Source organism: Grampus griseus (genome assembly GCF_964374135.1).
Source record: "Grampus griseus genome assembly, chromosome: 7".
Taxonomy (NCBI): domain Eukaryota; kingdom Metazoa; phylum Chordata; class Mammalia; order Artiodactyla; family Delphinidae; genus Grampus; species Grampus griseus.
Window position 1 is genome coordinate 18842615 of NC_139001.1, and position 15815 is coordinate 18858429.

Genomic DNA, 15815 nt, shown 5'->3' on the forward strand with positions numbered 1-15815 from the left:
AGGGGGGTGGGCAGCCACCAGAGCTGGCTGGGATCCTGTTGGCATCAGGAGATGTAGGGGCAGCACACACAGCGGGATGGGGGGACTGGGGCTTCTGCACACCTGGATGTACCTCCACAGGTAGAAATAGCTGTCTCTGAAGGGATTCTTGCATTGAGGACACTGGACCTGATGATCCCTAGGGTCTCCTCCTGTATTAAATTCCTCTGAACTTTAGGACTGGGAGCTTCCCAAAAGGCAGAGCCTAGCTTCTGTGGGTACTTAATTGTTTGAAGAATAAGTGGTTGGATAAAAAAGCAAAAAAAAAAAAAAAAAAAAGAAAAAAAAAGAAAAGAAAAGAAATAGGTGCCTCTCACACTGTAGACAAGCGCAAGCCCACCTCACTCCTTCAAGTCGATTCTCACAACTCCCCACCTGCCCTAACCATCCAGTTCCAACTCCTCCACCAAAGAGAGGGACGGGCCCCTGGGACTCAAATGGAGACATCTGGACACACATTGGCCACTCTCCCGGGACCACACACAAACCTCTTATCCCCAGCCTCCCAGCTGCAACTTGCCCTTTCTAACTTTAGCACCACCCACGACCGAAGCTGTAAAAGGAAGAGAGTTCAGCTCACGCGCCTCTGTTTTCCCTCCTTTGGCGCCTGACAAAGATGACAGAGGCCCTCAGAGAAGAAACCCAGGACTCTGACAGTCCACCTCGTCCCACCCCAGTGCCCTCACAGCGGGGTCCTTCTTCCCTGTCCTCGGAAACCCAGGAGGCAGCCCATGAGCAGGCATCGAGATTCCACACGCGCCCCACCCCTCCCCGCCGGCCCGCAGGTTGCCGAGCTGGAGCAGCTGAGCGGCTGGACCCCTTCCTTCCCACTGCCCGACACCCAATCAGAGAGAACCCGATACGGGAGGGCAGGGTGCCAGGGGCCGGGCCCAGAATAGTGCTGCCCAGATACAGTGTTGCGCACTCGCTCCTGGAGCCCGCCGGAGCCGGAGCACGCGCTGCGCAGGGTACCGGGGTCCCGGGCTGGGGTGGGGTGGCGGGAGCTGGAGCCGCTGAGGCCGGAGGGCCGGGAGCGCACCACCGCGTGGATGTGTGCGCGTGTGCGTGCGTGTGGGTGTGTTTGACCAGGATTTTCTCTGTATGTGAGCATGAGGGTGTCTGCATGTGTATATTCTTTGCGTGAGTCTATGTGGTCCTGTGTGTGTCTGGGAAGTGTTGAATATGTGGCTTTCCGAGTGCGCATAAGTGTTTGGGTAGGTTGTGTGTGTTTATGTGTGTTTGTGAGGCGGGTGTTTGTGTGTGTGTGTTTGTGGCGTGTGTGTGTGGTGGGAAGGGGAGCTCCCTTTGGTTCAGAGTGTAGGGCATTTTCCCCACCCCTTCAGACATTCTTCTCCCTGCAGACCCCCTCCTGGAGCAGCCTCCTGGGACCTGAGCACCAAGGTAGGTGCGGCTGGCCCTCCTCCTGGGCCCAGCCTCTTCTCCCACTTCCTTTTCTCCCGTGTCTCTAGGCCCCCAATCTCCCCCACTCTACTAGTCTGGCTTTTGTCTCCCTCTCCTTTTCCTTCTTTGTTCCTCTTTGTTTCTTCTTCCGCCTTTTACCTCACCTCCTCCTTCCTCTTTCAGAAGCAGAAAGGGGGGATCTCGAGTCTGAAGATTTGGACCCTCCTGACTTTATCACTTACTAGCTGTGTGATATGTGGCAAATTGCTAACCTCTCTGATCTCAGTTCCCTTGTTAGTGAAACAGGGATGATAATGCCTCCCTTATAAGATTGCTATGAGGTTTGAATGAGAAACATGTTGGTGGAAAAGCCCTTTGGAAGCTTGCAAATATCAAATATTATCGCTCATAACATTTTAATTGATTTTATTGTGTTACTCCCCAGTAACCAAACAGGCCCCATTCCCCCTTCCAGAGATGAGCTTCCTAGAGCAAGGAGATAGCACTTCATGGCCGTCACCAGCCATGACCACCAGCTCAGAAAGAAGCCATGGGGAACAGGGGACCAAGGCTTCAAGATGGACAAGGCAGGAGGATGTAGAGGAAGGGGAGCCGCCAGGCCTGGGGGAAGGTGAGGCCAAGGCCAGTTCTGGCAAGAAGGGACTGGGGGCAGTGGGAAGTCCCCGATCCTGGGGCCAGGCTCTGCCCTGGATCTCCCCATAACACAGACACATGACATTGTGTGGCCTCAGTCTCCCCACATGGGAGAGGACAACTGCATAGCTGACCCAGGGGCCCAGCATGGCCAACTCAGGACAGAGCCACCATCCTTTGTGACTCTCTGAGACTCAGCTCTCTCACCTGCAAAATGGGGGCCTCAACATCCAGGCTTCCCAAGGCTGCTGTGAAGATGAACGGAGACAGCAGATGAGAAAGTGCTTTGGAAGATGGAGTTACTGTCCTCTCCCCCGAACAGGTCTCCAGTCCAGGCCAGCTGCTGAGTCCACCGGGCTGGAGGCCACATTCCCCAAGGCCACACCCTGGACCCAAGCTGCTCCCTTGGCTGGGGTGGGCTCCCCCACAGCAGAGCGGGACATCCTCCCCCCTGACTGTGCAGCCTCAGCCTCCAGCTCCAGCACAGACGATCTGGATGTGGGCATAGAGTTCTCAGCCACAGCAGCCTGGGGCGATGAGCTCGGCCTGGTGGAAGAGAGGCCGGCCCCATGCCCGTCCCCGCAGGCACTGTTACCCAGGCTGAGCTGGGACGATGAGCTGCAGAAGCCAGGGGCCCAGGTCTACATGCACTTCATGCAGGAGCACACCTGCTACGATGCCATGGCAACCAGCTCCAAGATAGTCATCTTCGACACCATGCTGCAGGTGAGGCCACAGCTCTGCCCCACCTCCATCCTCACAGCCCCCAGGATGCCCTGCCAGCCCTGCCCCGCTACAAGCCCCTTCCAGAATTCCTTCTTAGCACCATGGAGACCAGCAGAGGAGGGCTTTTTCTCTCTGTGTACACCCCCTAATTGTCATCCCAGCTCTGCAACAGCATCTATAGGGTTTGGAGTAGGTCTTTGTGCTTCGCTCATCTCTAAAATGGGGATAGGAAGGCCTGCTTTACCCTACAAGTTTCAGAGGACTCCTGGGCCAACCCAGGATGAGAGTGAGCATTTTGCACGCCCCGAATTGTTTGGAAAACATTGCAGGGTGGCTTAGGACAAAGAGCGGGGAACTCTTGAAAAGAGAAAAATAGGATGAGCTCTGGTCCCCACTCTTGCAGTAGGCTAGGCTACGAAACACCTGATCCCTTTCTTCTCACCGCGTATAGGAGAGCAGTGTGTAGTGTAGAGAAGAAGCAGGGTGTATGTATGACCACAGTTCACTATTTGACTCTAGCAGTATATAGACAAATATATTTAACTTAGTAGTTTTGTATTTATTTTGATATGTATTAGAAAAATACAACCAGCCTATATAGATAATATTGTTTAGGATGAAGCCAAAATGAGTCAATGTAAAATTTATTTAGAAAAAAATATCTCATACATAACATATAAATAATTACACCTCTAGTACTTAGATTAGCCAAAACTATCCTGTGTGCATATGTACACATATGACTTTGGTGTAGAAACACTGAGTTAGTTTCCTACACCCTGGTGTGTCTGGTAAGGGGTCACCTCAGTGCCTCTGGCCACCAGCAGCCTTATCTCTGTAGCAAATGTGCCGACAAGGGTCATGTCGAGTGGCAGGCAGGCTCGTGTAGTGGAGGGCCCGGGAGAAGGCCCTGTGGAAGGACCCCGGTTGGGACAGGGGACTCTGAGGGGCAGTGAGCAACTCACCCTCGACTGTTCTCCCCGGTGCTCAGATCAAGAAGGCCTTCTTCGCCCTGGTGGCCAATGGCGTCCGGGCGGCACCTCTGTGGGACAGCAAGAAGCAGAGCTTTGTGGGTGAGAAGGGGCTGGGGAGGCAGAGGTGGCGGGGAAGGGAAAGGGTGAACTTGTGGGGTGCTTCTGGGGCTGAGCTCTGACACACCACAGGCTTGAGCTGAGCTGGGGAAAATGTGCCAGCTGGGAGACCCCATCTGTGGGATAGCTGTGACCAGCTGACCCCTCCAGCTCTACTACCCCATGGTCCCATGTCATAGGTGCTAAGTAGGAAAAGAGAAAAGGAAGAGGAAGAAATGTGGAGAAAAGAAAAAGTGGGGAGGAAAGGAGAGAAATTACAGGGGAAGCATAAAAGGGAGAACCCCATTTCTCAGGGACGGGAGGAGCTGCCCTACCCTCCTCTTTCCGAAACCCCACTTTTGTCTCAGTCCGAGGACACTGGCCAGGTGGGGCAGGGGTGCTGAGCCCTCAGCCTGCCTTCCACCCCAAGTCCCAGGCTGACCCCCGTTCCCCCCCACACCCCGCAGGGATGCTGACCATCACAGACTTCATCTTGGTGCTGCACCGCTATTACAGGTCCCCCCTGGTGAGGAGTGGGCTGGGGGTTCCGGCGGCACCCATCTGTGCTGGGGTGGAGGGAGTTCAGGGGGCCCAAGTCTGACTTCAGGAGTTCTGTTGATGTTCTAGGTCCAGATCTATGAGATTGAAGAACATACGATTGAGACCTGGAGGGGTGAGTGGGCAAAGGGGCCGAGGGTGTGAGGGTGAGGGTAGGGCTAAGGACTTCAGGCAGAGGATGGGCGGTGGGGATCTCCTGGGGGGAGCAGGGAGAAGGCAATAGGGAGCCCAGGGGACCCGAGGGGCTGGGGGCTGCTGGGTGAGGCAGGGTGGCCAGTTCCCTTGGCATGACTCCAGTTTTTCCTGCAGAGATCTACCTTCAAGGCTCCTTCAAGCCTCTGGTCTCCATCTCTCCCAGTGACAGGTAAGCGTCCCCAGCCACCCACTTGGGCCTCCTTGCCCTGCACAGACCCCTTCCCCAGCTCCTCTGTTCTGAACTCACGGGCTCACCGTCGGCAAACTGCGGACAAGGCAGCCTTGGCACCCTGTCCTCCTTTCCGGGGGCTGGGATGAAGGGCATCTCTCCCCAGGCTGCCCCAGCCTCACTGCTCCCACTTCTGCAGCCTGTTCGAAGCCGTCTATACCCTCATCAAGAACCGGATCCACCGCCTGCCAGTCCTGGACCCAGTCTCAGGCGCTGTGCTCCACATCCTCACACACAAGCGGCTGCTCAAGTTCCTGCACATCTTTGTGAGCCTGGGCACAGCCTCAGGGGGAGACCCGAGGGGCAGAGAAGTCTTCAGCCCTAGGGATTGGGGAGGGAGCAGCTGGGAGCCCTCTGGGGACTACTCCACCCTCATCCCTACCTGGCCCCAACCCAAGCAGGGCACCCTGCTGCCCAGGCCCTCCTTCCTCTCCTGCACCATCCAAGATGTGGGCATCGGCACGTTCCGAGACTTGGCCATGGTGCTAGAAACGGCACCCATCCTGACCGCACTGGACATCTTTGTGGACCGGCGCGTGTCTGCACTGCCTGTGGTCAACGAAGCTGGTACCTACGCCCAAGATGGGGGCTCTGGCTGGGGTGGGACTGGGGGGTAGCAGGGGTCTATGTGACATCAGCTCGCGGCCCAGGATGGAGTCAGGGCTACAAGTCTCTGCCTGCTTTGAGCCTTGGATCAGTTACTTAGCCTCTCTGAGCCAGACCTCAATTTCTTGCTCTGAAAAAGGGTTAAAGGAGCCATGGCTGTAAACTGCTTCAAAGTTAAAAATCACCATAATGAAGCTGAATATCAAGAAGTGTTTTAATCTATTTTTTGATTATGAAAAATTTCAAATGTGTGAAAATGGTAGAAAAAACTCTATAACAAACCCCACCTATCCACCCGGATTAACTACTGTTAACACATTGCCATTAACCAGTTCTTTTTTTTTTTCACTGAAGTAATTTAAAGTAAATTATATTATAGAATCATGTCATTTCACCTCTTAACACTTCATCTGAATCTCTTAAAACAAGTATGTTTCCTACATCACCTAACAAAATTATGAATAACTTATTAATGCTATCTAATATTCAATCCTAATTCCATTTCCCCATTTTCCCCAAGAATATCTTTTTCTTATAGTTGATTTGTTCAAATCAAGATCCAATTAAGGTCTATGCTTTGAATTTGCTTCTTTTGTCCCATAAGTCTCTTTTAATCTAGAACAGTTCCCTCCCCACTTAATTTTCGTGATGTTGATGATGAGAAGCCTGGGTCTATTGTCCTATAGAACGTCCCACTTCCAGAGATTTTTCTGTTTTCTGCAGTTGGCCTGTACATTGTTCCTCTCTTCCTGTGTTTCCTGTAAACTGGAAATTAGTTCTAAAGTCTCGATCAGGTTCAGGCTATACTTTTTTTTTTTTAATTTACTTTTGGCCGTGTTGGGTCTTCGTTGCTGCGCACGGGCTTTCTCTAGTTGCAGCGACTGGGGGCTACTCTTCGTTGCGGTGTGCGGGCTTCTGATTGTGGTGGCTTCTCTTGTTGCAGAGCATGGGCTCTAGGCGCGCGGGCTTCAGTAGTTGTGGCACACGGCTCAGTAGTTGTGGGGCACGGGCTTAGTTGCTCCGCGGCATGTGGGATCTTCCCGGACCAGGGCTTGAACCCGTGTCCCCTGCATTGGCAGGCAGATTCTTAACCACTGCACCACCCGGGAAGTCCCCAGGCTATACACTGAGGCTAGAATATTTCAGAGGTGATGTCATGTACTCATATTTTCTCACATCAGGAGGCATGATGTCAGGTGTCTCTGAGATACTGTTTGATCTGTGGGTTCAGGGTGGTGGCAGCCTGATGCCTCATTATAAAGCCAGTAGCCTGGGGGTGGGGAGGATGTTGAGGAGTTCACTCCGCAAGCCCGCCCTGGGCCCCTACACAGCATCCTGGTTCTGACCTGAACCTCTCCCCTTTCTCTCACCTTCCTCCCCGGCCCCCCAACCCCTGCAGGACAGGTCGTGGGCCTCTACTCCCGCTTTGATGTGATTGTAAGTGTCTGGGGGAATAGAGGGGAGCTGGGGGTGCCACAGGGAGGCTGAGGTGGGGGGATCGATGTGGGGGAGTATCTGTGGACCAGGGGGGCCTTTACAAGTGTATAGAGGGAGATATCTGTGGGGCTGGAGCCTGGCCGAGGGCTGATTAAGAGCGGTTCTCCCTCCTGCCCAGCACCTGGCAGCCCAACAAACATACAATCACCTGGATGTGAGTGTGGGAGAAGCACTGAGGCAGAGGACACTGTGTCTGGAGAAAGTCGTTTCCTGCCAGCCCCACGAGACCTTGGGGGAAGTCATCGACCGGATTGTCCAGGAGCAGGTACCCACACCCCTTCGCACATGCTCCCAACACATGGGGCCCAGTCCTTCTCATGAGCAGTTTCAGCTAGCCCTATCCATTGGGCACCTGCCCTGTCCTCCCATCTCACGGCCAAGCTCTTGGTGTGCACACTGGCCGGCGACTGGTCCTGTCGTTGGGGCCCTCGGACCAAGGGCCGCAGCCAGCTGACCACCCTAGGGCAGGCAGAGCCACTGCTAACTGGTTTCTAGGAGGCACTCTCTTGCCCCCACAGTTATGTTAAATTGTTTGCCCTAATTCTCAGTGTCAACCTCGTTGGCTGCTGTAGCCACATGGCGCTGCCCCTCAGTGAGCCTCTGTGGACCCACAGGTGCACCGGCTGGTGCTCGTGGATGAGACCCAGCACCTCCTGGGTGTGGTGTCCCTCTCCGACATCCTTCAGGCTCTGGTGCTGAGCCCTGCTGGCATCGACGCCCTCGGGGCATGAGAGCATCAGAGTCTTCACTCTTAGGCCACCTTCCACACCCGGAAGCCAGCGAAGGGAGCCGGGGACTCGGCCTTCACCTCCCCCCACCCCCCTTTTGCTGGTTCGGCTCTCGTTCAGGTAGGCTCTGCCCTGGGCCATTGACCTCAGCTCCAGCCCCTCAGTCTCCCCGGGCACCCAGATCTCAGATTGGGGCCCCCCTGAGGATGGGAGTGGCCCAGTTCAGAGCTGAGCAGCCTCGTGAAAACTACAAGTGTCAGGACTCACTGCGGGGCCACTGCTTTGTCCCATTCTCAGCTGAGGTGATGGAGGCCCTCATAAGAGGGGTGGACAGGGGCTGGAGGCAGTGATGTGACTTCAGGGCTCCCAGGAGATCGACCTGCCCTTTCACAAGTCAATTCCCGCCTGCTTGGACTTCCACTGGAAGGAAGCCAGTTACCAAACCTGGGCTGAGTGGAATTTCCACACTCGGTAAGAACTAAGGCTGAAAGGAGAGAGCTTCTCTCTAAGAACTCATCGCAGTCAGTTTGACATGGTCTCAGGCTCTTTCCTGGTAGCACATTTGCTAGGGGTTTGCAGAGGGTGGAGGTGCAGATTCCACCTGCTTAGCAAGGATGGCAAGACTGAGGCTCCCCTATTGGAAAGGCAACCTCCCCTCCCCATTTAATCTTCCTTTCTCTTTCCTTCACAGGCTTCTGCAGCCCTCCCCAATTGCCCTGCCCTGCCTGTGCTCCCAGAAGACCTCAGGAATGCCTGGTCCACCATGGAATGATGAAATTAAGAACAGCTGAGTCAAGCCTGGAGCTCTCTGAACCAGAGGCACTAGGATTACCCCAGGGCTGACTGATTTGTACCACCCACACTGCTCTCCCCCTACCTGGCCCCGGTGGGGTGGGGAGCCCTCAGTCCATGGGTTCAGGAAGGGGTTCTGGATTCCTCGGCTTCTGGACTACCTGACACCCGTGCCCCCAGCTCCTGGGGGTCCCAGGTGTGCTTCCCCCATGGAAACTGCCCTAGCGGTTCCTCACAACTTTGCCACTGCCCTCCTGCTCCCCCAGCATTGCCTTTCAGGGCTGCCTATGGGTCCCCACAGAGCAGCAGTTTTGTAGAGCTGCCTGTTGGAGAGGTCTCCCCTCCTTTCTCATCCTTAGCTCTCACCAGCAAGCAGTGTTCTCAGTCCCCAGGGAGGGCCTGTGTTTGGATCACTGAGGATGAACCATCGAGAAAACAAAAAGAAAAAGAACAGCCCGTGAACTTAGATTTTATAACTTTCACTCAGAAAATGCTATGGTCATTTGATCTGAACCTGCGGCAAGATCCCTGTCCTTTCTGAATTCAATGACACCCGAAGGAAAATCTGTAATTGACAAACACTGCAAGTGGCGTTTCCTTTGCTTGTGGAGTGTTATTCCACCGAAATTTCTTTTTCATCTTTTATTTACAGCAAAACTCTAAAGAAAATGTTAGTTACTTACATAGTGGGTACAACTCAGTCCACAAACTCTAATATGTAAGAAACGTAACTTAATTTTTCTAACACTAAAGGTAATTTCTATTACGAACTCCATTTTACCAGGTTGTAGAAATTAGTCTCAGCCAATTTGGGGTTCCTCTCCCACCTATTCTTGGGGTTAAGTTCAGTGATGGGGGGAGGCTTTAAGTGGTGCAAGACTTTTTTCCTCAGCCATCATCATCCACCCGTGCCAGCACCTGCTGAAACATCCCCATTCCCATGTAGTCGTCACTTGGTTGGTCACCGGTGGGCATGGCCCCTGCTAGGTGCTCCCTCACTCCCTACCATGAAGCCTCTTTGGGCCTGCCTGCTCCTGGGGCATAGGGACATTCTAGCTCCTGGCCCTGTACCCCTCTGGACTTTAGGAAGCTCTGTGGGGCTATCCCAAGCCCATCTGCTGAGACAGACAGCAAGTGGTCTGGTCTACCCTGTGTTTTACTGTTTTCCTAGCCTCTACACAGGAAACATGGGGCCCAGGGCTCTTCTACCCTTATCATCTCCAAACCTTTCTAGGGTATTTGTCATACTCCCCTCTCACTTCAGACACAGCTCCCTTGTCAGGGCCCTTTTCTCAGGGCCCCCCCAAATGTCTACAGTCTCTTTGCTTCCCCAATACCCAGCAGCCTGTGGAATTTTTACGTAGTAGGGAAAGAGGGGGCCTTTTTCTCTAGCCCATCATATAGTCTTCCAAATCCATTGTACGTGTCTTGAGTTCTTGCTACCTACCCTGTTGAGTCAGGCTTTTGAAATTCCAAAGCCAAGACTGGGCTTCTGCTGTGTCACCCCCTCCCCCGTGATAATGACACTGCAGATCTGCTGTCCAAGGGAGAGAGGGTAGGTTAATATTTCTAAAATATGATCTACCCCGTTTACCTCACAGACCAACAGAGTGGGGCCATCTGTGCTTGATGAGTCAGGCAGTAAGTGAAGGCATTTTCTCATAGACACTCAACTTCTGTTTCCAGTTGTGCCGTAACCAATAGGTCAGTGCTGGCTCTGCTCTGGCCCTCCTGGGAAGGTCCTGGGTTCAAGTGGGAGGATGGGATGGGGGTGCCCTCAGGGCTGTCTCAAGTGATAGTGTCCTTGGGGAGCCTGGGGTGGGCCGTCTCCACTGGCTCTAAGCGAAGTGTAGTAGGGTGTCTTCGAGGCGCTGTCCCAGGTGGCTCTTTGTGTGAACAGTAGTTCAGCTGTCACAGCACAGGCTGTGGGTGGAAAGGGCAGCCTGAGGAAAGCACTCTTTCCCCTTCTGCTCCCGTTGAAAACAGGTAAGTTTCCACCCTCCTGGGCACCCCCCCATCCAGAGGACCCAGCAGTTTGCCCCCTCAGGCCCTTCTGTGAGGGACTGTACTACCCTTCTGCCTCAGAAGCCCTGCTCTGACCACAGCCCAGCCCTCAGCTCTTGCCCAGCCCTCCCGCCATGGCTGCTGGAAGAGAGGCCAAGAGTTGCCTTGGGAACTGCAACCACTCCCACCCAAGCACAGAATGAAAGAGTGAAACCCTGCCCTGCTGTCCTGTCTGCTCATGCGCTAGAACCTGTTCTGATCAAGTTCTCCCGGCATCGTTTGTCCAACTCCTCCCCTGGCCTCCGAGGCCCCCCGGAGGTTCTGTGGCCTTCGGGCTAGATTCCCATAGCCTCCTTAGCATCACCCGTCTCTCCTCTCCCTACCCTCTCAGTAGTTCTCAACCCTGGATGTGCAACAGGATCACCTGGGAAGCTTTATAAAATGCAAATTCCAGGGCCTCCATTCCTGGAAATACTAGTTTCCTGACTTGGGCATGGAACCTGGGCAACTGTATTTATTTTCTGTAGAAACTAGAGATTTATGATGACTAACACTTGGAGCATGACAGCATGCTGAGAAATAAGGATGCCTCCTTCTCAGGATTAGTAAAATCATTTGTCACATTATTGGGTCTATCTATAATTTGTTATGACTAAGATCTACAAGAAGCACTGGCTAAGAGTAATGGCACAACATAAAAGATATATGATTTGTTAGTATTCTCACTACTCTTCTTTCAAACATCCTTAAATGCGGAAGAACTCAGCACAATGCCATGTACAGTCCGTTCCATGAAGACAGTTGAGCAAGTTTTTATTGGACATGCATATTAAAAGTGGAGTCATACAACCATCAGAATGGGACAAAATATTTGCAAACGAAGCAACGGACAAAGGATTAATCTCCAAAATATACAAGCAGCTCATGCAGCTTAATACCAAAAAAACAAACAACCCAATCCAAAAATGGGCAGAAGACCTAAATAGACATTTCTCCAAAAGAAGATATACAGATTGTCAACAAACACATGAAATGATGCTCAACATCACTAATCATTAGAGAAATGCAAATCAAAACCACAATGAGGTATCACCTCACACCAGTCAGAATGGCCATCATCAAAAAATCTACAAACAACAAATGCTGGAGAGGGTGTGGAGAAAAGGGAACCCTCTTGCACTGTTGGTGGGAATGTAAATTGATACAGCCACTATGGAGAACAGTATGGAGGTTCCTCAAAAAACTAAAAATAGAACTACCATATGACCCAGCAATCCCACTAGGGGGCATATACCCTGAGAAAACCATAATTCAAAAAGAGTCATGTACCAGAATGTTCATTGCAGCTCTATTTACAATAGCCAGGACATGGAAGCAACCTAAGTGTCTATCGACAGATGAATGGATAGAGAAGATGTGGCACGTATATACAATGGAACATTAGCCATAAAAAGAAATGAAATTGGGGCTTCCCCGGTGGCGCAGTGGTTGAGAGTCCGCCTGCCGATGCAGGGGACACGGGTTCTTGCCCCGGTCCGGGAAGATCCCACATGCCGCGGAGCGGCTAGGCCCGTGAGCCATGGCCACTGAGCCTGCGCATCCGGAGCCTGTGCTCCGCAACAGGAGAGGCCACAACAGTGAGAGGCCCGCGTACCGCAAAAAAAAAAAAAAAAAAAAAAAGAATTGAAATTGAGTTATTTGTAGTGAGGTGGTTGGATGTAGAGTCTGTCATACAGAGTGAAGTAAGTCAGAAAGAGAAAAACAAATACCGTATGCTAACACATATATATGGAATCTTAAAAAAAAAAAAAAAGGTTCTGATGAACCTAGGGGCAGGACAGGAATAAAGACGCAGATGTAGAGAATGGACTTGAGGACACGGGGAGGGGAAAGGGTAAGACGGGATGAAGTGAGAGAGTTGCACTGACATATATACCCTACCAAATGTAAAATAGATAGCTGGTGGGAAGCAGTCGCATAGCATAGGGAGATCAGCTCGGTGCTTTGTGACCACCTAGAGGGGTGGGATAGGGAGGGTGGGAGGGACACGCAAGAGGGAGAGGATATGAGGTTATATGTATACGTATAGGGGATTCACTTTGTTATACAGCAGAAACTAACACACCATTGTAAAGCAATTATACTCCAATAAAGGTGTAAAAAAAAACAAAAAAAGAAAAACCAAACAATGAAAAACATAAATAAAACTAGTGATTAACTTTGGGGAAAAAAAGTGGAGCATAAATAATGACCTGAAAATAAACCGATATTACCAAGCCAAAATACATTCAGGGCTAAAACTTCTATAAAACACGAGTATGTGGATAGCCAGAAAACACTGGATTCTCTCTTTTTATTCCCAGGAGCGCTGCATAGTGTTTAAGAAGGCAAGCTGTTTTCTCAAAGTCGTACCCAGAAACATGGATCCTAATTTGGCCAACAAATTCAAATTAGCTGGAATTAGGAGTAACAAGATGTGCACATTCTTTTCAGGCAAAGATGTAGCTGCTGTGCTGAATTAATGTCTACTCTTCAGTGATTATCCTAAATCCTATTCTTCTTTCCTTATACAGTCAGGTGGGTTATTAGGGAGCCTCACTGTGACATCCCTGCACTGTGACTTTCGGGGGCAGTCCAGAGTTCCTGAGCCCCCAGACCCCGGAAATGCACCCCATCACTGGCCACTGATGGCCTTTGGGCCAACCCTCACACCAGGGCTGATGCTTTCACTCTCCAGAGAGAAGGTTGCAAGGGAAAGAGCCCACGTATTACATCACATCCATCCTGCAGCTATCTGTGTGTGTGTTTTCTAAACCTTGGATTTTTTAAAAAAATTTAAAGCATAGTTCATTTACAATATTGTATGCTATAGCTATTATATGCATTTGAATGAATCATTGCCAAAGAAAGTAATTTTTTCCATTTACATTAAATGTCTTATCCAGGCAATGTGATGGAAAATAAACAGACAGAGGCCATTTTCAACTCCCAATATAAGCAGAGGAACTTCATGTACACTTATGGCATATTCGTTTTTCTGTAGGTATATTTCAATAAATATCTTAAAGATTTTTTTAAAGAACCTCAGGTATAAAGAGAAAACCTCTTTGACCATGCTGTATTTTGTTTTTGTCTGTTTTTTTAAAAAAATTAATTTATTTTATTTTTGGCTGTGTTGACTCTTCGTTGCTACGCGCGGGCTTTCTCTAGTTGCTGCGAGCGGGAGCTACTCTTCGTTGCGGTGCGCGGGCTTCTCATTGCGGTGGCTTCCATTGAGGAGCACGGGCTCTAGGCACACAGGCTCTAGGCGCGCGGGCTTCAGTAGTTGTGGCTCGCGGGCTCTAGAGCACAGGCTCAATGGTTGCAGCGCATGGGCTTAGTTGCTCCGCGGCATGTGGGATCCTCCCGAGCCAGGGCTCAAACCTGTGTCGCCTGCATTGGCAGGTGGATTCTCATCCAATGCGCCACCAGGGAAGTCCCTTTTCTCTGTTTTGAGTAGGAGTCTTTGACTCTTTTCTTCCCAGTGCTGTGTCTGTGGGCTTTCCAGTAGCAACCTCTGGGCAAGGTTTCAGCTGCATTAATAGCTCTTCAGCTTTTATATCTTTTAGAACACAACTTGTCGCTTGTCACTTTTGGTGGGGAGCCTCTGAGGTTGTGGCTACACCTCATCAAAATGTAAGGGGATATAGTCTGCTCTTTGATTAATCCTCACAAGGACATCATTACTTCACCAGTCCTCTGAGCTCTTGTTTCGGTTCTGCATTGCTGATTTCTGATTAGAGACTGGATTTTAGGCCCTGCAGATGCACAGTAGGGCACTGCTGCTTCACAATTTCCTGTGGCGCCTCTGGAGGTATGGCTTCCATTGGCAGCTATCTCTACAATAATCTTACCACACTGATCTTCATAGATTTTTTAAATTGAGATCTAACTCACATACCATAAAGTTCACTCTTCCAGTGTGTATAATTCGGTGGTATTTAGTATATTCACAAAGTTGTGCAACCATCACCACTAATTCCAGAACACACTTGTCATCCCAAAGAAACTCCGTATCCATTGAAAATCAATCCCCATTCTCCCGGCAACCACTAACTTACTTTCTGTCTCTATGGATTTGCTTATTCCAGACATTTCATGTCAGTGGAATCATACAAGATGTGGTCTTTTGTGTCTGGTTTCCTTCATTCATATAATGTTTTCAAGGTTCATCAATGATGTAGCATGACTCAGTACTTCATTCGTTTCTTATGGCTCAGTAATATTCTAGCCTATGGATATACGAGATCTTCACAGATTTTGATGTGAGATTAGCCTATAAATTCATAAACTGAGCTGCAGACATGGACACTGACACTCTTGGACAGCTCTACAAAACCTCAATCCCAAGCCACATCACACAGACTTCCCGCCACCCAGCGTGCCAGCACTGAGGCGTTCACATGGCTTGGGCAGCTGACCCCTGGTGGTCTGAGGAGCAGCACACTGGGAAAGGCAGCAGTCTGCCCTGGTTGACTTTGTGACAGAGATCCTAGCACCCTTGGCGACCAGCCCCCGTCCTCTATATTTATAAAGAGTTCTTACAGTGAACCCCTGCACAGGTGGGTTCGAGAGCCGTGGCCTTATAATCAGGCATCCTGCCCAATTCTCTCCAGGTTTCTCTTCTCAATATGGAAAGCTCTGTATCTTCCCCCCTCTCCTTCCCTTCCCTTCCTCCTATTCCAGTCGCATTCAACAAACATGTATGCATTACCTTTATTAACTCTGTGCTAGACACAGAGTTCGACATTGGGATTATGCCCTCCATGGGGCTCCCAGCTGGCTGGGGAGACAGTCGGGCCTACGACACGGTGACCGGGCTGAGCGCTCGGTTCTAGGGGGTGGACGGGGGAGAGCACAAGAGGAAGTGCTCAGGCTCACCCTGAGAGGTCAGGGAAGGCTTTGCAGAGGCGGCGACATTTGAGCTGAGTCTAGAGGAAGAGCAAGTTCTGTGAGACGACAGGCCAGTTGGTGAAGAGGGTGTTCCAAGGACAGCAGACATTAAGTACAAAGTATTGAGGCCGGAAAGAGCATAATGTGCTCAGGGAAATACAAGGAATTTGGGCTCAGCTGTGGAAGGGTGGAGGGGGGCTAGGGGAGTGTGGAGGCCAGGGTGCCAGAACACCGAGTCTTCTAAGCCACTTAGGACTTTGCCTCAGGACTGAGGGGAGCCATGGAAGTATTTTAATCAGGGCAATGACGTGAGTTTTTTAATAGGCTCAAACTCAAATCCCCACAGACAGAAGAAATTCTGCTTTAGTTTTCTATGACTCAGCA

The 15815-nt window shown here is 51.0% G+C and overlaps 1 protein-coding gene across 4 annotated transcripts; it reads left to right on the plus strand.

The window, feature by feature from the left end:
- Window positions 1-976: 976 nt before the first annotated feature.
- On the plus strand, window positions 977-10411 carry PRKAG3 (protein kinase AMP-activated non-catalytic subunit gamma 3). 4 transcript variants are annotated; one of them, XM_082658427.1, is made up of 15 exons: window positions 977-1007; window positions 1401-1440; window positions 1916-2071; window positions 2417-2820; window positions 3812-3893; window positions 4358-4416; window positions 4518-4563; window positions 4758-4812; window positions 5012-5138; window positions 5274-5439; window positions 6878-6915; window positions 7094-7240; window positions 7590-7823; window positions 8001-8174; window positions 8395-10411. In XM_082658427.1, exons 3-13 carry the CDS (start codon window positions 1918-1920, stop codon window positions 7704-7706), a joined length of 1395 nt encoding a protein of 464 aa, XP_082514553.1. In that variant the 5' UTR covers window positions 977-1007; window positions 1401-1440; window positions 1916-1917; the 3' UTR covers window positions 7707-7823; window positions 8001-8174; window positions 8395-10411. The 4 variants fall into 4 exon arrangements, with proteins under 4 accessions (XP_082514553.1, XP_082514554.1, XP_082514556.1 ...); XM_082658429.1 differs by having other exon boundaries at window positions 991-1007; window positions 1886-2071; XM_082658428.1 differs by lacking the exon at window positions 8001-8174.
- Window positions 10412-15815: the final 5404 nt, after the last annotated feature.